The following is a 27016-nucleotide window of genomic DNA, read 5'->3' as shown; positions in this document are numbered from 1 at the left end:
CTCTCTCCTCCTGTTGGCCTGCATCCGTTAACTAAGCTGGTTTGTCAGAGGAGGCGAGTAAGGTCTGGACTTAAGCCGGAGTCTTGTCTTATCAGGTACGCTCTCACAGAAAGAGAGTGGAGAGATTGTATTTGGCACCTCAACGTATAGTCTATCAGAAAAGAACCTTGTGGAAAAATGGTTGTTTAGCACAATGGTGAAAAGATTTCAAAGAGAGCTGGTGAGGAAAGCTAAATACCCAAACAGATTCTCGTGTTTGCATTAATCCGTGTTGATCTGGTTAGATGCAAAGTCCGTGTGGTGACTGGGAAAATTGCCAGTGTTAAGAGTCAGCAGCACACCGCAGCGTGTCTGCGGTTTTGCGGTCCTAGCCCATTGCCTTAACCTGATAACCCTCCTGATGCTACTGGTTAGCACGTCTGGCTCGCAGTTCTGAGGTTCGGGCTTTGAATCTCTAGCTTATGCCTGAATTAAAAAAAAAAAAAAATGCATTTTAGAGTTGTATTTTATTTTATATATATTTTTAATAAGGTCCATAGGTGTGAATGGGGCTCTCCAAGTACCACCAGTAATGAGCAACAATACAATAGTAGAAGGCCCAAGTGTTCATTACAAACAAGGCAGAGGTTTTATTCCTAAAAGGTATATATATTCAATATATGACCACCATGATGCATGGTCTGAACATTCACACTGCACTTAAATACTATATAGGATCATAAAAAATACACAATGATTCAATTAAAATGTAGTGCACATAAATGTTTTTTTTTTTAAAACTGTACTTAAATATTTGAAAACCGACAGTTCTAAAAGATGAAATGAAAATGTTTTGTACTTAAAAAGTTCAATACAACTGAACCGTACTGAACAAACGTACTGTATTGCATTAAAAAAAAAGCAAGTGTAGTTTAATTCAGTGATTCTCTCACATATACTGGATTTTCCAATAGCAAAAAATGGAAATTAAATAAACTATGTCCAGTGTCATCCTGTGGCCCACTTAGAGCCTTTTTTAAACTGTACAGGCAATGTTTTAAGCATCAATTTTAACAGTCATGTAAAAAGAAGTTTACCGTGGTACGAAACTAAATTAAAAGTGAGTAGACTTCATGCCTCACTTCTCTCTAACAGTTCTGAGGTACGGGGTTCGAATCTCGGCTGCTACCTTCCCGTGTGGAGTTTGCATATTCTCCCAGTGCTTGCCTGGGTTTCCTTACACATACAAAAACATGCATATTGAAGACTCTAAATTGTCCATAGGTGTGAGTGTGAACTGTTGTTTTTCCAAATGTTCGATTATTAACTACCGAGCGTTCAGGGTGGATCCAAAGTCAGCTGGGATTGGCTCCAGCTCTCCCATGAGGACAGACTCTATAGAAAATAGATGGATTGACAATCTTCATACATAGTGTTCCTTTAACATTTGTAGTACATGCAAGTGTGAAAATAAATTAGTCTTTTTAAATGTAGTCTTTTGCCACTATACTACGTTATAGTGATTTTCCATTTTCTATGATAATCATCACGCTGGCATGACAAAAAAAAAGAAAAGAAAAGCCAAACACACGTTGGGGTTAATCCTTTCGATGCTCACTGACCTGAAGTCTTAAGAGATTTTGCTGACGTCACGCTTAACCTCCAAAGTTTTTGTGCGTAATCGTTTTGTTTTTTTCCAGACAACAGTGTTATTTATATCCCTGGGCCGCAAAAGGTTGCTTTTGCATTTCTTACCCAGCACACCGTGTTTCAAAGTTTAATCCTCACACCTCCTGATAGAGATTAGACAATTTTGAGAACAATTGCACCTGCATTATTGTGGTGAATTTTGGACAATGTAGTGATTCCAGTGTCACAAATTATCTGTGAAACCATATGAAACCATGCAAGGACAAATAGTAATGTCACTGTTTTCTTTTCCCCCCCCATATGAATGTGAACTTTTAAAGCATATTACAGGGCCAGCTTTTAGTACACTTTTATATTCTCTCCATCCATCCATCTATTTTCAATGGCCTACTAATTAGGGTTGGAGTGAGCCGGAGCCTATCCCAGCTGACTTGTGTTGAGAGAAGCGGGGTCCACCCAGGACCGGTTGGCCGTCAAGCACAGGGCACATAGACAAACAACCCACTCACACCTATGGGCAATTTGAAGTCTTCCTAACATGCATTTGTTTGGTATGTGTGAAAAGGGATTCTAACCCAAAACCTCTCAACTGTGAGGCAGACATGCTAACCATGACATTTTTAATGTTTTATAAACTGCATGAGTTCCACTAATTTACATTTCTTCTAAAATCCTCCTAAATTGTCTTGGAAACAAACATGGTGCCTTGAGGTATGAATTTAATTCGTTCTGTGACCACGCGTGTAACTCAAAACAATCGTATCATAAATAATCTTCCCCCAAATTGGAAATGCCATTAATCCGTTCCATCCGCCGCCCGCCCCCACCCCCTCCCTCCCAAAAACAACGAAATTGTGTTTGTGTTTTCGATAAGGAAAATAGTACTCTGTAATATTGTACTTTATAAATACATAGAGTAATCATGTAATTAGATTAGAATTAAACAATGTGTCGACTGATTTAATGCTGCAATCAAATTCATTGTGCTGCTCCTTGTGGTGTGCCCGCCTTGGCCACCGAGAGGCAGTATAATACAGTCATGCAGACACAAACTAAGTAGAATAGTACTTCTACTACTGTGAGTGACTCAATGCTTTAATATTGTAATTTTTCATGGTGGATAAAGAATATATGCCTGTGAGTATTATCTGTCTACATGTGTTGCTCCACCGCTTGTGTTCAAACATCTGCATGACTATCGATGCTAAGCGTTAGCATGTCAATAGCGTTTTGCATTGTTTGTAGCATTAAGCGAAGTGTAATTTCCTAACGCAAAGCTGTGATTTTTCACTCCTGTTATAAATACGCAACGTTTAATTCTCTTTGTTTTGTTTAGTTAGACAGTAAACTTCAACTGGGAGTGGCATTAAACAGCTTGAAGACTTTTTTTGGATGAATTGTTTAATGTTTGCGAAACTACTGCGTGTTTGAAGTGATTTGAATCGCGTACACTGCCACCATACAGTGCTCGTATCTCGAGTTTCACAGCAACAAAATCAGAGCATTTAATTTGTGTTCAATTCACCATAGATGATATTGATTTCAACACAATGCAAACATTTTATTTGACAGTTTCTCATTGAGCCAACAGGTCTTGCATGTTTTTGTCCAACTGTGTTGTTAATACGTGACATCACCACTATGAGGACGAAGGAGCAGAGGTGAAGTTACCCACAAGTCAAGTTCAGTTTCTTGACATCAGTGTTGAGTCAACCATTAAATATAATAAGTGAACCTGTTGCCGCTGACACCAAACATGTTGGCCAACATAACTTTATCCCCACAGCTGGCCTTTTGGTCATGCGGCTGACCATTCAACCAGTCTGCACCTCACGCAGACCCGCTTTCCTGCTCCAGGATGCGACGTAGTGACGCGCGAGTGGAAGCGGCCGGGCCGTCCTTGTTCTAGCGATGTGTTTGCGCGCTGAAGAGATTACAAGGAAACAGCTTGCCAGCAGCAGGCGGCTGCTTCTTCCTCCAGTTTGGGGGTGGGGGTGGGGTGGGGGACCACCACAACCATCAGCAGCATGCCGTGGAGGAGAGGAGGCTCGGTGGCCCTGCTCCTGCTCTCGGGCCGAGGCATCGGGCGGGCCAAGGCCAGGTAGGATCAGCTTTGGTGGTCCTTGTCCTAGCTACAGTGTTAAGCCTAAAGATTCGCTGGGGCGGTGGTTCCTTTGTCCATGTTGACTCTTATGAAGCGGTTGCTCTGATTATTTGCTGGTGCTTCCGTTGTTTACAGATATTATACAGTGATTTAAACCACATTTTTAGTATCGGTCTGCAAATCCTTGTCAAGCAACACTTGATCAAGCATGCATGAGTGGCTTGTTACATTCTCTAAAAGTTAAGAAGCTTGAAGTGGAATTCCTCCACAAGATTTAAACCATTTTTTTTTTTCAGTGGATTACTGTATTCCTTGACAGACCCAAGCCGGGGTTACTTTGTGTTATTATTGCTATCAAGACGGCCGCAAGGCTATAGAAACCACTTTTGGCATTTTGTTTACTTTTTTCTCTAAGCAGCTGCAGTTTCCTGTGTGAGTGTATCGGTAATTCAAATAAAAACAATCAAGCAACTTGAGCTTTTCAGCAGTTGCTGTTGTTGGCAATAATAAAAAAAAATAATAATAAAAAAAAGAAGGTATGACAAGTTTCTGAGACAATTGTTAGGAAAAACAACATGAAGCATTTTTAGTCTGAATGTAAAGTGCAAGTTGTACAATTTGGAATTCTACCGTAATATCCTTTCTCAAGGCACCACTGTACTTTCTTGACACAAATTACTGTACTACTTTCCTATTTACTAGACTGGGCTTTTGCCACATCTTAGGGCGTTTCAAAAAGAGCAGAAAAAAAAACGCAAATCGGTGAGTTTTCTTAGCAGAATAGATTCCAGAGAATACAATGCAAATAGTTGAATTTGGGAATCGTGAACTGCAAACGATTACTGTATTAAGATTGTACAAAAAATAAAAATACCTATGACACAAATTATTTTCATATTACAGATTCATTATTGATGATTTTTTTTTTACACTTGCATGACTTCAAATGTCAATTAAAATCTGATTAATTTTATGATGTTGAAAGTTTTATCCTGAACAGATTAAATAAAATTATTTCTTATGGGATTCATATACAGTGGGTACGGAAAGTTTTCAGACCCCCTTTGTTATATTGCAGCCATTTGTTATAATTGTTATTTTTTTCCTCATTAATGTACACACAGCACCCCACATTGACAGTAAGACGTAATTGTTGAGATTTTTGCTGATTTATTTAAAAATATATTATTATATTATATATAAAAAAATATATATATATATATTTGTGTGTGTATATATATATATATATATATATATATGTATATATATATATATATATATATATGTATATATATATATATATATATATATATATATATATATGTATATATATATATATATATATGTATATATATGTATATATATGTATATATATATATATATATATATATATATATATATATATATATATATATATATATGTATATATATGTATATATATATATATATATATATGTATATATATATATATATATATATATATATATATGTATATATATGTATATATATATATATATATATATATATATGTATATATATATATATATATATATATATATATATGTATATATATGTATATATATATATATATATATATGTATATATATATATGTATATATATGTATATATATATATATATATATATGTATATATATATATATATATATATGTATATATATATATATATATATATGTATATATATATATATATGTATATATATATATATATATATATATATATATATATATATATATACATATATATATATATGTATATATATATATATATATATATAAAATAATAAAACCCTTAAAATTACTGGAAAATGTTAGATCTTTGATATTCCACTGTACATTCAACTTAAGGGAAAATTTCTATACTTGATAAAGCTGCGCTGCAGGTTTCAGTGGAGTTCCAATCGAAATACATCACATTGCTTGAATTGTTTGTCTTGTATTGTGCCATACTCAGCCACGTCATACAGAAATACTGTACTGATACCCACCAGCCACAGGATACACAATCTAATGAGATCAGTATAAGAGCTGAATGAAAAATCAAAAGCATTGTTTTTATAAAGGCAGAATTTTTGTATACCGCTCTTCTGTCGTTCTGATGTACCTAATGTTTTCCTATTATTGTATATTTTGAGTTTGTTGTTGTTGTTGTTTTTTTTAAACATACATAGCAGATGATTTGCCAAATGCAAAGAGAGAATGACATTGATTTGGCCGAGGGGCTTCACACCTGGCCCGCAGCCAATGCTGACAGACCTGTTGCACTTGAGCAACGAGCAAATCCTACTCACCCTGCTTTTGCATTACACGCCTCCTTTCAGTCACTTGAATGTTGCTCACATTCAAGTATGCAAAAGGAGGAGCTAAGCCGTCAGGTATGCAGTTGTGACTGGCCATTTTCAAGCAATTTGCATATATATATATATATATATATATGTATATACACACATTTTTATATTCATTTCGTGAGCTATTATTGGGGGAGTCAACAAGCTCATGCATTAATTTGTTTGGTTAACTTGACATCCTGACTCAAGCCTGATAGCAAGGCTCATGGTTCTAAATAAGAAACACTGACTAAAGCACAAGTCGAACAATCTACACTGTGAGAAAAAGGAATATGGAGTCCCTCCAGGTGCAATACGCACTAATGTATCCCATAATGCTCATTATTAGACGCTAAGGTCACTGTATCTTTTCCCAAGGCCACAAAAATATGTTCCCAACAAGCGAGCAGTACAAATGTCATCTCCCCAGTGACAGGTTGTTCTTGTGCAAACTCAGTCGAAGGTAAAGTATTCATTGTTTCACACTTGTTGTCCTTTCGAGTGACGGCTAACGGGCGTGTTGCCTCACGGGCGGGAGAGGTCAGGTGAAAATGATGCGGTAACGTTCAAGGCGTTGCCCCGCCCATACCACATTCTAGTCTTGCTTTTGCACCTCAGTTCACAAAGACCCAGCTTAGCCGTCTCATAACTTCCTGTCACCGTTCAAGCACAGCAGTTCTAACACACTTACATGCTGTGTTCTCGGGCTCGGTTCCGTGCGGGACTCTTTTAATTCCTGGATTCCTTTGGTGCTGTGGACATGGGAGGCAGGGAGAAGGTCATGGTGACCAGGGCACTAGGGCCCACCGTGCAATTTACACGCTGGAACAATATCAGGCTCCGTCCTGCACAGAAACCGTTAAGGATCAGAAACTTAAAGTCATCCTCGCAAAAGAAGAAATCCAGGTAGGAACTCTGCAAAAGCCAAGTTGCATTGATTGAATCATCACTCAATTAGTTTTTCCCTCTTTCAAAAGTAAAACAAAAGAGTATACTGTATCAGGGTACAGGGGGTAAAAATCACTTCTGACATGTTATTTGTTTCACTGTTAGACAAGTTACTGCACTTTTTTCTAAACTGTTCACATGGCGCAATTGACGCAGTGTTGGTAACGAGCAGAAAATGGGCAGTTTAACACTTTCTTTCCAAAGTAAATAAAGGTTTTAAAAAAACTGATCTTAAATGTAAAATCTTCTCACACATTTGAATTGTTCTCTCTGACAAGTTACAGCATTTCGTGCAGCAGATGAGACAATGTGTTGATTAATCAGCAGGAAATGGGCAATTTAGCACTTTTGTTTCCCACAAGTGCAATTAATGGCAGTTAATGAGAGCGCATTGTTGCTCCTTGCTTGTTGTTGTCTTCATTGCTCAAATTAATTTGCTACCTGCATGCTTTTTAAAAGTCAATACTTGGTGTCGTAAAGTTAGTGTTTAGCGGTATATACAGGTTTAGAGCAGAAAACACACCTGATCGATGGGAATGTTGTTCCTAATTGACACCTGTGACATTGTTTCTTGATGTTGGACTGAGATTTGCCTTTTGTTTTGAGAGGCTTGTCAAGAATGTTGTGATCACAGCTGAATAATGTTGCTCGGCTCGTGCATGGTGATCTAGTTTGTGCCTTTTGGAATGTGACAGAGCCACACGGGTGGAGTGAGTCAGTTGGTCACATCTTGTATCGGTCATGTCTGTATGGCATGTTTTAGTGCAGTGGTTCTCACAATTTTTACACCAAGTACCACCATGATGACCAACATTGAAATATAGTGACATAGTAGTGTTTTTGTTTTCATTTCTATTTTTTTTATTTAATATCATTGTAGGCAACTCTAACATTATACACTGTTTTAAAATTAACACTGCTTAAATATAGCTTAATTAAAAAAAAAAAAAAAACACCGTACTCAAATATTCAATTAAAATCTTTATTCGAAGACCAAATACAAGCTTAGATGAACAAAATAAATGAAAGACAAGTTAGCAGTGTTCAAAATATCCCTACCCTCATGTTACATTCCTTCAATTGGTTTATAAGCACATAGACAATTGTTTCCCCAATCTGTTTGTCCTATTAAAGAAATGAGTCCCGATGTGCTACGGTCCTATTAACCATCTGGTGTTACAAAAAATATATAGCCATCCCCCAAAACAAATTTTCCTCTTGTAAAGAATTGATTCTTTGTGTATTTTTGTATTTTTATTTCTTTTTTTCTTCTTTTTTTTTTTTTTGAATCTGCTAATATTTGTGCTCTGTTTCAACTCCTCACCCAACCCATTCGAAACTCCACCCCTCCCACACAAATACGCTTTTTTTTGTTGGACAAACAGTTTTTTAAACTTCAGTTTGCCTCAACGCGTAATCCCTGTCACTAAACATTTTTCAGTTACCCGTCAGTGAATTATTTCTTTCTTTATACATGATTGCCATTTTGAATTTGACCAGATCTGTATTAATGTCAAGGCATATGTGACTTTAAAATCTGTTTGTTCCTGAAAATATGTTGCACATAAAAGTAAAAAATAAATTAAAAATACAACAATTATACCCAAACAAATGTTTAAAAACAAACATTAATCAACAAGTATATGGTTTGAAAAAAGCCACTGTTTTATTATGCACATTTTGAAGATTTAATTCAGTAAGTCTTTCATGTACCACTAGGGGGAGCCCACCTACACTTAGAATCACTGCTTTGGTGCATACATAGTCCCACTCGGGAAAGATGACCATTTTACCTGATGTGCTACATTGACTGTTCATAAAATAAGTATTTTTATATATATTTTCTTGTCTTACTGTACCACAAAAATGTCACAAATCTTGATTTAATGGGCTAATCTGGGACCTTGGTTGTCTAATTTTGTGCCATGTCATGTGTAAATGTGTGTTGGTATGACAAACTCTGAATCCTTAAATGGGATGGTGGGAGTTTACATCCTTACAGTGACATCTACTGGTGCTACTATGTCTCCAAGCCACATTTTGCAAGAACAATAGAAGTCCCCCCCTCCCCTTGGCCATCTCCTCTCCCACCTCCATCCCTCCATCCTGCTCCTTTTGTCTCTCCATCTCTGTGCCGGCTCCTCCGTCTTCCCCGCTCCACCCCCGCGGTCCTCGCCCCTCGTGTTCCAGCTCGTCTGCGTCCTCGTCCGCCTTTTGTTTGCATGCACGCCTGTGATTTCTTTACGTGTATGTATGTCTGCGCCAGAGATCCCAGCCCCACCGAGATGAGCGTGGAGCCCTGGGCCAGCCCGCAGGACCAGGCCGCCGCTGAGCACAGCGCACACACGCCGCCGCCCTCGCCTCCCTCCCAGGACCAGGAACAGCATCCCGACAAACTCTGCTTCGACTCTTTCTGGACCGAGGTGGAGACCATTCGGCAGGGGGGCGGCCTTGCGGACCTCGACAGCACCCGGAGGGATTCCAGACAATCGGAAGGTAAGACTGCTAATGGCCACTCAAATAGCTTTTTGCCATGGCAACATATCGGGTTTCAGAGGAGAGCACATTACCATGACAACACACACCCAATGGCGAGGAGGGGTGTTTTGTATTTGCACGCCAATGGCCGTTTTATTGTGTTCACCTCACCCAATGATCTGACTCTGCCCTTTAATCAGACCCCATTGATGTTACATGAAGCTACACGCGGCTTTGTGAAGCCACATGAAGCATGGTCACATGACCACCTTTGTGTAAAAGCTTAAAGGCCTACAATACCTTACATACGATATCATAAAATGTACCTCTTCATAACGTGTATATTCAAAAGAGTGAGACCACAAGGGAATTTATTTCTTACAGAAAGGAGTTTTGTCAAAATGTATTTGAGTGCCAACTGAGCCTGCTAGCATAGCTAGTATTAGCTCTCAATTTCTAATAGTTTGAGCTGAATTTTGTAATCCAGGCGTTGGGAGCCTTTTAAGGGCATGCACAAGCCTGCATAAAAGAGATGGGTTGGATGCGTCACGAAGGGCATTAGGTGTAAAAAGTGTGCCAAACAAATCATGCGAGTGACTCACTTTGGTGAACCCAGATGTGACAAGCTGATGGTCACAACAACTAAAGTATGAAATAATCAGAAGTGAAATTTAGAAGCCTCTACTTCTACTGTTCTACCTCTACTTAAAAGTGACCCAAGCCAGTTTTCGAGCAACGAGCCGTTGCTCGGCCGATGTGGTTTGTCTCGAATTGCAAGTAAAAATTTGAGATACGGGCAGCGAACTTCACAACAAGCAGGTTGGCAGAATTCTTCACAAGAGGATACAAATGAAATTCAAGATTTTCATTGCCACTCTCAGTGGAAGTTTACTGTAAAGCTCAACATAAAACAAAGTGAATTACGCCCCGTGTATTTAACCAAACCTAATAACTTTGCATTGTGAAGGTCCGCTAGCCTAATGCTAACACACAATACAAAATGCCACAGATATGCTATCAAAAATAGCAAGTATTTAGAGCCCTTTTAAGAAACGATAGTTTAACACAGATGGTGAAAGATGATTTGAGATGCAAGTGTTCTGAGTTACGAGCTTGGTCAAGAAACAAACTTGTAAGTCAAGGCGCCACTCTAATCTGAGCATTTGTAGCTACATTTTTGTGGCGCACAGACTGGCCATAGGTTCTCCATCCCTGTTGTGTTAGAAAATATTGTGCTTTCTTTTGTTTGACATTGTTGAAGATATTCCACATGATTTATGTGTTTTTGTGTCAGAGGGGGAGCAGGAGGAGCAGTGGCTGGCCGACGCCGGTCTGTCCAACCTCATCAGCGAGGGCAGTGAGGATGTGGAGAACGCCGTGCTTCTGTCCACGCTGACGCGGACGCAGGCCGAGGCGGTCCAGCGCAGACTGGATTCCTACACGATGTCCCTGCGCAAGCGCAACAAACCGGCACCGCGCCACGTACGCGACATCTTTGCCACGCCCATCCATCAGGTGAGCCTCGTGCAAGTCATTTCTGATTGTTCGAGGGAATCTTCTTCTACAGGACACTTTCTATATTTCCTGATAAAGTAACTACTTTAACATAACTGTAGAGGGTACCATGTGTATATTAAGGGTAAGGTGTTAAATCTTTTTGCAAATGTTTTTTTATAGTAATATTACATATTTTTTCCTAAAACGATTAAGAATTATTGTACAATTTAAAATCATTTATTGTGTATTGGCCTCCATCACTTAAGGGTCATCTCTATTGTTTACTTATCATTTTTCCTGGACACTAATTTCCTCGCTAACTTTCTTTCTACCCCTCCAGCAAGGCACAAACTCATCAGATTTATATTTGCTTGCTGCACGCTGCATTCATATTAGCCTTTTGTCAGGGAAAAAAAAAAAATCCTGATTAAACATAAGCTTTATGGACGTCAGGTCTGCTGTGCAGGGCGTGTTTGTTGTGGTAATGATGTCTATAGTCAAACATGGTATTATCAGTCATAGTAAAGCCAGTTACAGACACCGAATGGCACCACCTGGTAATATTGGACAAAAGGAAGAGTGGCATTTATTTCAACAACATGTCCAATCGTCGATTGGGGGTCCGTGGACGACGCCTTTTTGAGGAAATGGCTTTCAAGGGGTGTCGTTTCTTGTGGCGGCAACATTATCCGAATTTGTACATAGTAGAAATGCGCCATAGTCTGTCACTAACCTACGCTAATGCAGCTAATGTAAACTCATGAATTACTGTAAGCATAGGCCAGAAATATGAAACATTTGAATGAAAAACTAAGTCCAGCGTTAACAGAGCGTGCAAGTGACTGACTTATTCTTACACTACTAGTTCATTTCACAATCATCTTGATTGGCCAACTATGTTGAAAGACAAACTAGGAATTTGTCTCCGGTAGTTAGAGCCACTGTCGTATAACAGCAAACAGCCACGATGATAAAATATACATTTGGAATATACAAACCGCCGTTTGTATCCTCAAAACTGCATATGTCGGGGCCGTTGTAAACCGAGGACCACCTTTATGCGCATAACTGTGAACAGAACCCACCCGCATCAATATGCAGTATGACGCTAACCCGGACAATAAAAGCAAATCACGTGTAAAGGTCACACTTTGTCCTGTCTTTCCACAGGGGAACGAGACACGCTTTTCTTGTGATTGTTGGTCCTTCACCCACTGAAACACTGCACTACTTGTATTCTCTGTGGTGGACCACTGATATTTACAAGTGCTGAACACATTTCATGTGAATTACACGAGGGTACCAGTGGAATTTCGCACATGCATAAAGAGCTCATGCAAGCATAGTGATACGATCACAATATGTTGCTGGAGTACAAACACCGGAGGAAGCCATTCCATCCATTTTCTCTCCCGCTTGTCAGCATTAGGATCGTCTGTGAAGCAGATGCGCTAACCACTCGGGCGCTGTGCTGCCTCAAGTCATAGCGATCAATACTTTATTCCGACAGGGTCTGTCCGAGTCTCAGCGTAGTGAAGAACTGGCCCAGAACAGTGTGGCGTCGGTCTCCAAAACCCCCCTCTCAGGTGAGTCCTTCAAAAAGTGAAACGAAAGCAAATTAAAGCAGAGTCATTAGGAAAAACCTTACTAATCACCAGTCAGTCTTGCAATGAACCTCATTTAAAAATGACCGCTCTAATCTGTAACTTGATTGTACTGATACTGGTTTAGGAATATATGTTAGTTATGTTGGCGGACGCGTTCATTTCATACGTTGACACGTGCATCTGTGAATTTGTGTCTCCGGGCCAGCTCCCACGGAGGAATTCTTCTTCACTGACGTGGCTTACTGTGAACAAGCCGTCATCTTCCTCAAACAGGCCAAACTGCCTCAGAACAACGTCCAGCGAAGGAGGCAGGACAGCACCTTGCCTGTAAGGATCCAACCCGCTGGCTCTCTCTTGCCCGTAAGCCCAAATTATCACTTTGATGGGTCTGTATTTGTTTTATAAAAAAAAAAGATGCCTCTCCGTTCTTGACACACATCAGCACACTACCTTGGATGCCGTTGTAATTACACAGTGATGGTCGTTATAGGCGTGCATTTGATGCGACCCTGGTGTCAACTGAAGTCGCTGTGTGGTTTCTATTTTTATTTCTGCGTTTCGGGTTAAAAGTAGGCCACAAGCCAAGTCAAATAGTCGCAGTAATAAGTGTCAGTTTACATTTTGTCCAGCAGCACAGGGGATCCTTGGTTTACAACACTCCCAACTAAGAACAGTGCTCAATGAACTAGTTAGTTTTTCTTTTCTTTTTTTTAAATATTTATGGTCTAGAACTGTTTTCTTACTACTTGCTGTCATTGTGACTTTACTACTGCGCTGCCGTTCGGTACATTCTAACGAATAAGCACGAGCATAAGCGCTGTAGATCTTTCACAGCTTGTAAAGGTCACCTTTATATTTTTGAGGTTGTACATCTCCACCTGATGTTGTTGTTTATTGTCGTATAAGTTGTATATCCACTCAACTATCTGCGAATGTCAGAATGATCTCTTCAGATGTGATAATGTGATTAAACAGCCCGAGCTGCCTTTTGTTTATTTAACCATTCCTTCTCGTCCACCCCCCCCCCCCCCCCCCCCCCCCCCCCCCCCCCCCCCCCCCCCTTCTTCCTCTTCACCGCCATTGTCTCGCTGCCAATCGTCACCAGCGGGTGATCTGCGCCAAGTACCGCCTGGGAGTCACTCGAATTCAAGACCTGTCTCACGCCGACATGAAGAAGGTGCGCCAGTTAGCTCTCATCGACATGACGGCGCTGTGCGACCTCATCGGCCTGGAGGTGAAACGGCACAAGACGGCCAAGAGGAAATTGACAGGTATGGCATCTCTCTCTCTCTCTCTGTCTCTGTCTCTCTCTCTCTCTCTCTCGCTCTCTCTCTCACGCACGCACACACACAAAAAATGTGTGGAAGATTTTTATAGACAACACGGGAGAAACAGGTCTCATTGTTTCGTCTTTGTCAGCGTGCCAATATAGAGCAGAACAATGTTTCTTCAGCTTCCTGCACAGCGATTGTACACCAATTAGCCCGACATGACTTCATTGTAAACAATGAATCTTAGATTCGACACACAATCTTCATGATACAGTACTGTTGACGGAATTAGACAAGATGAAGTTAAAACTAAAGAAGAGGTGAATATGTTTTATCAGAGAGCCCGTTGTTCGGCGTGCCGCTGGCCACGCTGCTGGAGAACGACCAAAAAGTGAAGGCGGCGGCGACCACGCCTCTCCTCCTGCAGGAGGTAAGAGAAGATGTTTTGTATAAAGTGTGTGTTGTGGAGGTGTGCTGTCAGAGAGCGGGTAGGAGTCCATTTGTCCCTTGAGCCTTGGCGTTTTTAGACCCTTTTCAGAGATTCTGAAGTCCTCCTAAATTAAATCGTCGTGGGAATTATTATATTTTTCTAGTACTACAACCTCAATTTGTTTTGGGACAATTGGATCTTTTTTTTTTTTTTTTTTTTTTTTTTTAAAAGGATCTGTTATCAGAGCTGGAGGTCAGCACATGCACTACAATTCCCAGAATGCCCTACTGTAGCTAAGCACATAACTGTCCCGCGTCCCGCTGTTAGTAAGGCAGTGGTACACTAAAAGAGACGTATTATCATCCGAGTTGTGATCATTTCTTCTGAATTATTTTTAGACTTTATAGTAGACCATCTGACTAATAAGGTTGATTCCCAAAGTAACATTTTAATGTGTGTCTTATTGGAAAAGAAATAAAGGTTTGAGATGAAAACAGCATTTTTTCTTTTAATTGATCGTTTTGTTTTGTTTTATCAAGAAATATTGTAACAATAATTGCAAGGTATAATATGCTTGACAATGACCAATTAAAATATATTTTTGGTAAAATCACCTTTATTGAATCTTTAAAAATATTTTGCCACTGTAGGGCAAATTATTGGAGTGCAAGTTGTTTGTACCGTTGAGGTGCAAATTGTATTTTAGTATTACATATATTCTAAGTAATAGTTATTTATCCACGCAAACATGATTAGTAAAACTGTCTTCATTTTTCTGTTAATGAATCCTCACCTGTCTTTTGGGTTTTTGTTCCGCAATTTTGCATTACACGTGTGACAGATCTTATCATGTAAGACACCACACCCCGAATGCGGTGGCAATGCTTGCTTTGAGATACTGAATGTCTCTTCGGATCTTGTCGATGGCCGAATCTCTCTCTGCTCTATTGTCTTTCTGTCAGCTTTTGACATTCCTGGAGAAGAAGGGAGTCGATTCTGAGGGCATCCTGCGGGTTCCAGGATCTCTGTCCAGAATCAAGGTATTAGAAATTAGAGCATCCAAAGCCAAACCAAATGATTGTTTTGATTTCTTTTCCAGTTATATGCCCTTAAATGTAAAATACGTTTCCCATTCTAAACCTAAAATCTTTCTTGCAAGTACGGCTTCAATTTATAAGGCAAAAAATAATAATAATGATGCTTTTGATCGCACCTGCTATTTCCTCTTGCATGTGACAGTAAATGAAACTGGCAGAAGATGCTATTTAGCTCTCAAGAAAACAACCTGCTGAATGTATTGTCAAGGATCTTTTGTCTCTCCTTTTTTTTTTTCAAATGTTTTTTCCATTCCTTGTTCAGGATAAATGACAGTGCTTACTATACGGGAGTCAACCAGGCACTTTATTCTTGCTATGGTAGTATTATTGCTGTGGTAGTCAAGTTCATTAATACTGAGCTGGACATTTTGCCCTTGTGGCACTTAATAAGACTTTTGTTTTGGTCATCAATTATATTCAGTAATATATATCAATAACCCTTGAAAATGTTGTAAAAGCATGCTCTCCGCCCTCAGTTGCTGCAGCAGAACTTGGAGGCCAACTTCTACACAGGTCAGATCAAGTGGGAGGAAGTGAGTCCCAATGACGCCGCCACGCTGCTCAAGAAATTCATCCGAGAGCTCCCCGCTCCTCTGCTCACCACCGAGTACCTCAACACCTTTAGCGCCGTCAGAGGTCAGAAGAAGAGAGATTTTATTTATTTTCTTCTAAGTGAGTGAAACAATTTCCTGCAGAGACACGCCAACAATTTCCCAGAAGGATTAAAGAGCCCGATTTCTTTTTACATCCTCCGTCACAAGAGGTGTAACAAACATTTGTTTTCATCCATTTTAATAAAACAAGAATCCATACGAATATGATTGATGGCTCACTGATGGAGACTCGGTGAGGAGGTTGGTGCGCGATGGTAAACCGCACGTGTGAGCACAGCACAGACATATGCTAGCAACGTTAATGACCCCCCCTGTCACGACGCAATCCATCTTGAGACATCCCATAACTCTTCCACAAACGCAGCGGAAATGAATGTATGCGCATGTGTGCGTTCGTGTGTGTATGTCTTCAACTTGGTCCACCTTTTGTTTGTGGCTTTACCAGACGTCACAGAGCTCAAGCAGAAACTTCAAATGTTGAACCTGCTCATTCTGCTGCTGCCTGAACCCAACAGGAACACGCTGAAGGTAATCGCGCGCGCACACACACACTAGACTGCATATTCATTACATGGAACAAACACACTTATAGTGACATTTTTACTTCTAGTTCAATGTTTTATGAGCAAGACTTTCTTCCTTTTCCACCAAGCCTCCTTGAGATTCCAGCGGTTGCCTAGTAACTGCTCTCTAATCATACAAAATAGCCAATTGTGCGGTTGCACTTGAGTGCACCAGTCACACAAACAAAACAAGTAAGCTTTTAGCGATGAAAGTGGGCGGCGCACACTCAGCCTTTGTCCACTCGGCTTGCACACTGGCAATGCCGGTTCCGTCTTTTATTATGCAAATAAGCGAGCGTGTGGTTAAATTTCACCCTGAACCGAACACTCGCTTATGTAGTCAAATCTGTGAAGTGGCTAAGTGGAGCTCACCATCAGAGGATCAAATGGGAGCGTGTGATGCACCTGCAGAGCATGAGCAGCTGCCCCCCCAACCTTCCACGCGTCGTCGCCATCTCAATTGTCACTTTGCCGTTTTGGTTTCTTGGCTGCAAACCATTTGCTTCACCATGTAGATGCAACCTTCAGCTTTGCTACATAACCGGAAGTGTTGAAAACATGTGCAAATATTGCTCCTCTCGCCATAATTGGCGGCACCATGCATTAGATACAGGGGTTCCTCGGTTTACGACGGAGTTCGTTTCCTATGGTGGCAACGTAAACTGATTTTTTACATAAGTCTTAATCACAAGCCTAGCTATATATATATAAACCATGAAATGAAAAACGGTAAGTACGGTGCTCTAAAAACCCCCGTTTTTAGACAATTCTATGCTTCCGGTTTGAACAGTTTCCGGGAAGGTCACTTTCGTGTGTTTCTGTGCCCTAACAAGGTCAATAAAAGGCCTACTTGGATGAGTTTGGCATGGAAGAACCCCATCAAACTGAGATTTTGACCTGATCAAATCCCACTCAAATCTTGTAGAAAGTCTTCCCGTCCGGGTGGAAAATCATCCTAATGTTTCATTTCAGTCTTTCATGCCGTTCTGAAAATGGTAGCGGAACCAAAGCACTGTTATATCGTTATACAAGAGTGTGCATTAAGCACACACGGACACCGATAGTGCCGTCTCGTAGTCCACGTGCACCTGAACAATTTGGCTCCAGTGGAGGCATCTGCAACATGAAGGATCATTCAGAGTCTCTTTTTTTTTGTTTTTTTTGTTTTAAAAGCTCTCGAAATGTCAAGGATGCTAAAAGATGCTTCATTAGTGCATTTCTGCGTGTCACTCAGGCCCTCCTGGAGTTCCTCAGCAAGGTGGTGTCCCGGGAGAAGAGGAACAGGATGAACCTGTGGGCCGTGGCAACCATCATGGCTCCCAACCTGTTCCTCCACAAGGCCGTGCCCAGCAGGTTGACCGAGGGGACCGAGAAGGGGCAGGTGGAGAAGGCCGCTGACGTCATGAGGCTCCTCATCCGCTACCAGGACCTGCTTTGGACGGTGCGCGGCGGCCGCTGGTTTTCGCCGAGCATCCGTTTATCTGATTGTGATCTGAGCTGATATCCTCTCGCACTCTCCCCGCAGATTCCAAATTTTGTCATGAACCAGGTGCGGAGGCTGAACGAGAGTAGCAACCGACGCTACCAGTTTTACGATCGCCGCTTCAAGAACTTTCTGAGGAAGATTCACACCGACAGCAAGGAAAAACCTGATAAAAATACCTCAGAGGTTAGCTTTTACAAAAAGTGAACACCCACATATTTGCGGTTCGGCACTCACAGTCGCCTCTTTGCTATTTTTTTGTTTTTGTTTTTAGAACCTATCCTCTGTTATTCGCTGAAAAGCTCGCCGACTTGCTGTTTTTGTGTGCAATGTGGTGAATTATAGAGGTTGAACTGATGATTCGACTTGTCGACGACTCGACTTTACTATTCTGCATCGATGTTTGAAGCTTGAAGGCGACTAACCTCGAATCGTGTGTTTGCCAATTTAGAGAGGCCTTTCGACTTGCCCATCCGTTGCTGTCGCTGAATTATTACGCACTGTGGAGCAGCGAAATGTCTGGCAAACACAGAGACCCAGTCTTTGTACGTCTGCTCATTTCTGAGAGTATGAAAATAAGATGGTGGTTGGTGAGAATAGCAGTTAGCCTCGCTAGCTTCAGTTATTTCGATTGCCGCTAGTCTCAAAATATTCCGACTGGCGGCGAAGAATGAAGGCGGCAGCGTGAAGTGAAGTTCCATCATCATTGCCAAAATCTGATGTCCAATAATATGCGCGCAACAATGTAATAGCGTTGTGTTATTTTTGTTTGATTTAGTTTCTTTGCCGGGCGTCATCACGTGAACCAGGTCTGTGGCACAAAAAAATTGGGTGACTGCTGTACCATGCTGAAAAAATATCAGTGACATCAATTCATTGACTTCGTCTTTCATCACATGATAGCAGTGATTCTCAACCAGTGTACTGGGTGCCATTTTGTGGCCACTACTGGCATTTCGCAACCCTTTTAGGGGGTATCAATTACAGATCACTGTTCATGACAGGGCTCGATCCGTATCTCCCACGTACTTTACGTTCATTCCGATCTGACCTAAGAATCCAAATTATTACAGCAGAATAGATTCAACTTGGTGTATCGAAAGTTTTTTGTAAAAATGTGATCCTGCTCCCTGCAGCTACGCCGCGCGGTGAAGATCCACGTCGGGGATCAGGTGAGCGGCACTATGGACTTCCAGATCAATGGGGACTCGCGAGCTTCCGACCTGCTGACACAGTTTTACCGCCAGTTCATCCTCAGCCCTGAAACCGGGAACGGCCAACGGCGAAGGTACAGAGCAAGTGGTTGGCTTAAGAGAAAGGAACAAAGGAATTTGGGTGGATAGAGAGAACAATATGCATAATAAAAATGGTAGAAATGGTATTGGTAGTAGTTACAGTGTGGTAATGATGTGCAATCGTGACAGTTCGAATGATAGACTGCTTCTAATCCAACTACTACTGTGATATAAAGTAATGCAAGGAAAGACAGGATTATTGGTACAGCACTATTAATACACAAGGCAAATAAATCTCTAGCACTTTTTTTGGGTTGTTCGATACCACTTTTTTTTCAGACTGATACCAGCACAAGTATTCCCTCTGTAACACAATGACACACAGTTGTGTGCATAGACCTTTCTTTCTTTCTGACACACATAAAGATTCACCGATGTGTCAAATCGCTGCAGTGTGCAGCGCCAATTACTGGCGAGGAGGGTTGACTCAATGTCAGATTTTTTTTCTTTTTTTGTCTTAAAAACTCATTCACTGCCATTGACGGTTTTAGAATTCAAATATCCATGTTAACATGGGGGACTGGCAGTGATCATTTTACAGTTTAGTTTTTTTTTTAATTCATGTTGTGATTTTATCTTCTCAATCATGATTTCTTTGCTTCTTAAAGCGTAGGGATGGGCGCGTACCCATACGAGCCTTTTCTTCCACAGTATCATGTACTGTGAAGGCTGCCGATACCAACCACTGATACAGCTCATTCACTGCCAGTCCTCAATGTTAACATGGATGTTTGAATTTAACAGCCGTCAGGGGCAGTTAAAATCTCCAAATAAAGGCAAAATTGTAAAAACGAAATACTATTCTTAATATATGAAAACTCATTGAACCAATCATTTCCAGGTGAGATTTAAATTTACAAACAGTTGGAGCAGCTCTCTGTTTTTCGTTCCGTTTGTTCCAGAGTTGAGGAACATAGAAACACAATACTTTGGTTGGTTCTGGTTGCACGCAACAAACCCATCAACCCAATGAGGGAACTAAAAGGTCTTGAATATATTTAGTTCCAAGACCATTCAGAGCTCTGAATATGTAATCGAAACGCATGATGTTTCTCTTTACAGGAATGGCTCTGTGTCCTATTCGGAGTGCGCCCTGTACGAAGTGGGAGGGAACATCGGTAAGTGTCTGATGCGATCATTTGCACCATTTGCATGTCTTCCCGCCTATTGAGTTGATGGGGCCAGAAGGCCCTTATGCAACATCGTAAATATTGAACAGGCTTAACACTTACAATTGTCGGCCACAAGCGATTTCTGAGCAGATCGGGGGGGAAAAGTCACTTTTAACACACCCACACTGCGTAAACTGTTCGGGGGGGGGGGGGGGGGGGGGGGGGAGACAATTGGGAAAGTCGTCAGTACATGAGTGGAGTTCTGCTTTAACAAAGATAAAGAATGCTCACTTGATTGACATTATCAGACATGTATTAATCTAACAATAGATATATTTATGATTGAGTACGGTACCTAAAATATGATTATTTATATCTGAATAATAGTACAATGGATTTATAGTACGCTCACATACACGTGTGATCTCAAAATGGCCGAAAGCTTTTATGTCCTTCATCCATTGAGAGACACTTGTGTGAGGGTTGATTCGGGATGTAATTCACCAATCTGGCCACTAGGTAGCGCAGATAGACTCCTAATTGTGCTTTCTATGGAGCGCTTGCGTTCAGCCTCTGTGTTGGAATGCATGAAGAATAAATGGTGGTTGAAGACTTTTAATGCAGTTCTTGCTTTGATTGTACACGTTTACCTAATGTATGTGTTAGTGTGTCAGCTCAATGAATTTTCATCCAAAAATAAATTTTATCAGCAATAAATAATGTGTCTGTGTGTGTTTGCTTTAGGCGAGCACCGCCTGGACCCCGACACACACCTGCTGGATTTGTACAACAGCAACTCAGGAGGCGAGTGGGTCCTCAAGATGAAGCCCAACGCAAGCCGAGGCTTGTGAAAGTGTGGCTTCGAGAAGTGGAAAAGACAAGATGAGTCTGTGGGCATTTCATGGTGAGAGCAACAAGGCAGAAGGATCCAGATGGAGGACAAATGAACAATCTGCCAGGAGCAGTATCTGCCCCCCCCCCCCCCCCCCCCCAACCCCGCAACCAAAAAACTTCCATGATCACCTGCTTTCCCTCCACCTCCATCTTTCTGCATCCCTCTACCTCCTCCTCTCTTGGATGTGACTCATTACATCCTGCTGAAGGACCTGCTGCTGCATTGACAGCGAGAGAGAGCGAGAGAGAGTGGATCCCTGGGCAGTTTTGGTGCGCCATCTTTTCTCCCCAGCAATCATCGCAGGTCGAGAGCGAGCAGATGGGCTCGCAGAGCACCTCTGGCGATACGCAACCCCCCACATCTCCCTTACCTCCCCCACCCCGTCATCAGTCTGACACACACCCGCTTTTGTGTGCACTTTAGTTCAAGAAGCAGATATTCATACACACACAAGGGTTCAGTGCCTTGCTCGAGGGAACACTGAAAGTGCCCTGAAGAGAACAGGAAACACTCCAGTGAACAGTCCAAATGGTCCGTTTTTGCTACACAGGTGGCTCTTTTTCTTACCCCTGTTCAGACTGAGTGAGTGATTTTAAAAACAAATAATAATAATTTTTATCCATTGCACTATATCCCTTAACGCGACAAGAAGACCTTCTTATTTCATAGCCTCTTGGAATCACAGTCTTGATTCTTATACTTCCAAATTAAAAAAAAAAATTCTTCACTGGAGCCTCAACATAACCGAAATACACCCATTTTTACAGGCCCGTGTATTTAGGGGTCCCCGACACAACCTCCCAAAACACATTCAGAAGGGGAACGTTAGAAAAACTTAAATCTCGTTAAAGGACTCATAGAAAAGGTCAGACCCATACCCAAAATTGAACAGGAGGTCAGCCATTTTGAGCTGAAAGCAAATGTCTGAGCTTTTTTTGCCTGCGCCATCAAGTGTGCTCACAACTTGGTGTGCAGCTTTGCCCATTTCAAGGATTCGCCATGAAAAAAAGATTGCTGCCTACATCAAATTCCTCAAAGGACCTTGCTAAATTTATGAACTACTAATAAGCAATTACAGTGGTGCCCTGAGATACGAGTTTAATTTGTTCGCTCACCGACTCAAATCATTTTTCCCCCATTGAAATGCCATTAAACCGTTCAGCCTCCCAGAAGAAAAATGAAAAAAAGTTTAGTGTGTTAAGGAAAATATCACTTTATAATATTGTACTTCATAAAAACATAGTGATGTCATTAAATACAACGTACGGACTTAAACAGTATGTGCATCCTGATATTGTGGCTCCTGGTGTGAGCACCTTGGCCATCAGGGGGCAGTATAATTCTGCCATGCGGACACAAACGAAAAAGAATTTCACAACTACTGTGACTCAGTAACTGCAACAATATTAGTCATTTTTCATGGAGGATTAAGAATGTTATATTGTCTGTCGACACCATTTATGTTCAAATCCCCGTTCCTCCCGTACAACTCTGCCACATAGCTTAGATCCTAGCCTGTCTATTGCGTTTCCCATTGTGTTAGCATAAAGCTAGCAGATTTAAAGGCAAAGGTATGGGGGATGTAAATCAGTTTTTTTTTTATCGTGACAATGATCTTCAGATGGGTATGGCAATTAACAGCTTGAAGCTTTGTTTCCATACTTTGTTGTCAGTCTGCCAAACTGCTGCTTGTGAAGTTGAGTTAAATTGCACAGCACTTGTCTCAAATTTTAGTCAAAGCAAAAAAATCCAATGGCCGAAAAGCAGCATCTACCTCGAAAAACTCGTAAGTCGGGTCACTCGTAGTTCATTGCGCCACTGTATTTCATTCGTTATATATCATGAGCAATTGTGCTCGAAGGCCAGAGCATGCGGCCCTCTTGGAATTATTATTGTTTGGGCAAACGCGTTTGGAGGGCTTTCCCAAAACCTAAAACACTATTCATCCCGGTCAAAATTCTCTCAGTTGCACCCTGCCGAAATTCTGTTTAAATTCGTCTCCTGAAGCCAGTCAGTTTGACTGAGCAACGTGACATTTGGCAGGCGTGTCTGTCATGAGTAGACACTCAAAAAAAACACTGGAAGTCAGGCATTTTAGTTTGAAGTAACCATTTTAGAGTCACCTTGGCCATGTCCAGGGGTTCTTCAAAGGCAAATTTGCGCAAGAGTCTTTGTCGGATTGCTACTAACTTTAACCCATGTATACTGGACTGATGGGCGACGCCTGAATCAAAAGAAGTTTTTGTTATTGTATGGAAGCGCAGCATGGCAGCCAAGTTTGACTGGCTAAAAAAAAAAAAAAAAAACTCATGGGTCAACTCAACAGGCCCACAAACCGTGTGTGTGTGTGAGAGAGAGAGAGAGAGAGAGAGAGAGAGAGAGAGATATGATGATGATGATGATGATGGTCCAGCCCTGAAGACATTCCCAGTACGCAGTCCTCCATCTGGTGCACTTCCCAAATTTGCAGGCGGGATCACATGCTCTCGTGGGCCATATGTTGCTGACAACCTGCAGAAAATGACTACAAGTGTATCTTCTCCTCTTTGGACTTTTGGGGGTATTTTCAGGGTCCTATCTTCCTTCCATGACGTGATCATTTGTGGTAGGAAAGGGACCTCAGTGAAAACAAATTGGCTTCATGCCCACCCCCCATATTGACAGTCTAGAGCATTTCTCCTCCTTTTGACCTCCCTTTTATTCCAGTGTGTGCCCTTGAAAAGCAGACCCTGATGCATATCTTCTTATCAGAGACCACCTGCGGTCTCATGGGCCTTATAAAGAACATCGATGGATTTCCTCAACCTGTGCATTGACGGACATCTTGGAGTCAAACGGTGTCACCTCCTGAAGGACACACGGTGAAGCTGGTCTTCATTTTTTGAACAGTGCGAGGGTGGGGTGGGGGGTATTATGGGATGTTTATTTATATGAATGTGAAGGCGTTGTCGCTTGTGTATTATTGATGCTAGCCATTGTTCATTTACTTCACTTTTCCATGTACATAGTTGTCACGCGCTCACTTCATTTCGCATTTGGGTGCGCGTCGCCGCCATGTTGATGTGGCGCAGCCATTTTGTGGCTCATCCATCATCGCTCGGCTCGCCATCTCGCCGTCATCTGGGCCGTAATGGCTGCCGGGCGCATGCATCACAGGCGCCGCATCTCTCCGATAAAGGGAGAAGCTAATAAATGGCTGTTGTAAATTCAGGACTCCATGACAGCAGTGTGCGTGCGCGTGCGTGCGTGTGTGTGTACGTGTACACGTGTGATGGGCTTCATCACAGGACCACAGTTGAGCGAGCGCGTACAAAAGCGAGCTGATGGAGCGGCCTTCTGCTGGCAATCAGGAGAAGTAGGTCACCTCTGAGGCGGTGTCCCACAGGGCCCCGCACCCGCGCATCTTACGTCACGCGCTCCAGTTGACGCTGCATGGGTTCCTACGCGACACTGGTGTGGATACAGGGAGTCCTCAGCTTACGGCGTTACCCGATGAATGTGTACAGTGAACCGTCACACCCATAGGAACCGATTTATGATCTCCGTCATAAATCGAGGACTCCATGTTGTGTGTTTGTCAATATACTATGTACGTATGTGTGCGCGCGCACCAATTTAACAAGTTTGCGAATGTATATTTATGTCCCATTGTTTTGAATACAAAAAAAAAAAACTGCCATTAGTTCCTTTTTTTCCAGTCAATAAATGTGAATCTAATGTGACGCATGATGTATTCTTTCAATATGGCCTAATGGCATTCACATGAAGAGATGGAATCAGCAAGGAAGAGCATTCATCAAGCGCATCTGCACGTCGCGCAGTCGCAGGTGAGGTGGTGTGTCTCTCTAATCAATACAGAGATTAGGCAAGCGTGTGCGCGCGCGCACGTGCTTGCTTCTTGATTAATCATGGCCACAGCTTGTAGACAAACCACATTTTTTGCTAACTGCCTCATCAACTTTCATCATTTGGGCTCTGGCCGTGTCCAAAAGGCCTTCTGACACAACAACATGGAGGAATTGCACTGAATGAAAGAAGATGGAGGGAATTGTGTAACAAAAACATTATATATATATATATATATATATATTAGGTAAATAAATCCCAGATGATGGCCAGTTATGATGGCCAAAATGAGCCCTGCACAACAAAATCTCCCAAACACGTTGGAAAATGTGCTATGGAACCAAAATACATATTTATTATTGCACATACTAATTGTTAATTTAACAAGTGTTAAAATTAATAAAATAACATTTGTTGAAAACTGTGAATATAAAATATAGCATAGCAATATTCCATGTTGTGTGTTCATGCGGCGGCACGGTGGCCGACTGGTTAGAGCGTCAGCCTCACAATTCTGAGGACCCGGGTTCAATCCCAGACTGTGTGGAGTTTGCATGTTCTCCCCGTGCCTGCGTGGGTTTTCTCCGGGCACTCCGGTTTCCTCCCACATCCCAAAAACATGCATAAATTGGATACTCTAAATTGCCCGTTGGTGTGACTGTGAGTGCGAATGGTTGTTTGTTTGTATGTGCCCTGCGATTGGCTGGCAACCAGTTCAGGGTGTATCCCGCCTCCTGCCCGATGACAGCTGGGATAGGCTCCAGCACGCCCGCGACCCTAGTGAGGAGAAGCGGCTCAGAAAATGGATGGATGGATGGATGTGTTCATGCTGATGTGCAAAAAAAAAAAAATGCAATATATTGTATAAAAAGAAATATTGGCAGAAAATTAAGAGTACTAAATACATTTTGTGCAGTTGCGTGCTATTGGATGAGGGAGAGTCCTTTATGATTTTGCACATCACAAATAATAGTGGTATCATGACTCACTGGCTCTAAGTGTAGATAAATATTCTTAATATGCATACAAATCGAATGAATCAAATTCCAGATGTATTATTTTTTCTCTTAAGTAGGAATAACAGTCTTTATTTCATAGTAGCTGCATGTTTACTTTGGATTCGTCCTCGTCCATTCATTTGTGATTATTAGCCGTGCAAGGCGCGGCCCTCGCACAGATCTGGAGCAGCCACCCTCGCAGACTCAGGCCCCCTTTCGGGCTGCAGATCTAAATGACTGTAATCTGTGGATGAATAGCAATCAGCAGCCTTGTACGAGCCCCTGGCGCGACGCCTGACCACCCTCCCCCGACCCTTCGTAACCCCACAACCTCCACAATCAGGTCGCTGCCTCCCCTTCAGAAGTAATCACGACACCCTCGATCACTCACACGTGAAGCAGGAGTTACTAGTGCTCGATGGAAGCAACGAACTCGGTGAACATTTTTGAAAAAGAAACTTCCGAGCTGTTTATTGCCAGTTTACGGTCAAAGTAAACATAAAACAATGACAATTACATGGTGTGTAACCAAACCACATAACTTTGTCTTACAAAAGTCAATTAGCTAACACACAATGCAAAACGCCATAGACGGGCTGACAAAGCTAGCATTGCGGCATTGTAACACTTTAAGCAGTGGACATTTGAACACAAATGGTACAGTAACACATGTAGACAGCCAATAAAACAGCACTCACGGGGACATATTTATCCTCTGAGAGAAATGACTAATATAACTGCAACTTACTGAGTAATTGTGACCGTCCTGTTTGTGTATATATATGCATGTATATATTATATTCC

At 41.6% G+C, this 27016-nt stretch overlaps 1 protein-coding gene across 3 annotated transcripts; it reads left to right on the top strand.

Annotated features, from left to right (window-relative positions):
• Positions 1-3581: 3581 nt before the first annotated feature.
• Positions 3582-25063, top strand: LOC133408909 (rho GTPase-activating protein 40). 3 transcript variants are annotated; one of them, XM_061688283.1, is made up of 15 exons: positions 3582-3730; positions 9293-9522; positions 10799-11019; positions 12512-12587; positions 12814-12968; positions 13714-13879; positions 14218-14309; positions 15272-15349; positions 15883-16042; positions 16466-16548; positions 17818-18024; positions 18109-18252; positions 19203-19354; positions 20424-20479; positions 21218-25063. In XM_061688283.1, exons 1-15 carry the CDS (start codon positions 3657-3659, stop codon positions 21322-21324), a joined length of 2001 nt encoding a protein of 666 aa, XP_061544267.1. In that variant the 5' UTR covers positions 3582-3656; the 3' UTR covers positions 21325-25063. The 3 variants fall into 3 exon arrangements, with proteins under 3 accessions (XP_061544267.1, XP_061544266.1, XP_061544265.1); XM_061688282.1 differs by lacking the exon at positions 3582-3730 and adding an exon at positions 6307-6984 and having other exon boundaries at positions 12814-12935; XM_061688281.1 differs by lacking the exon at positions 3582-3730 and adding an exon at positions 6309-6984.
• Positions 25064-27016: the final 1953 nt, after the last annotated feature.

This window comes from Phycodurus eques, chromosome 10, assembly GCF_024500275.1.
Source record: "Phycodurus eques isolate BA_2022a chromosome 10, UOR_Pequ_1.1, whole genome shotgun sequence".
Taxonomy (NCBI): domain Eukaryota; kingdom Metazoa; phylum Chordata; class Actinopteri; order Syngnathiformes; family Syngnathidae; genus Phycodurus; species Phycodurus eques.
This window is presented reverse-complemented; position numbering and strand designations above follow the sequence as displayed.

Coding starts and splice junctions, on each gene's coding strand:
- LOC133408909 (XM_061688281.1), top strand. CDS start 6,839: ATGGGAGGCAGGGAGAAGGTCATGGTGACCAGGGCACTAGGGCCCACC. Junction 16,549..17,817: donor CCAACAGGAACACGCTGAAG/GTAATCGCGCGC, acceptor CGTGTCACTCAG/GCCCTCCTGGAGTTCCTCAG. Junction 18,025..18,108: donor ACCAGGACCTGCTTTGGACG/GTGCGCGGCGGC, acceptor CTCTCCCCGCAG/ATTCCAAATTTTGTCATGAA.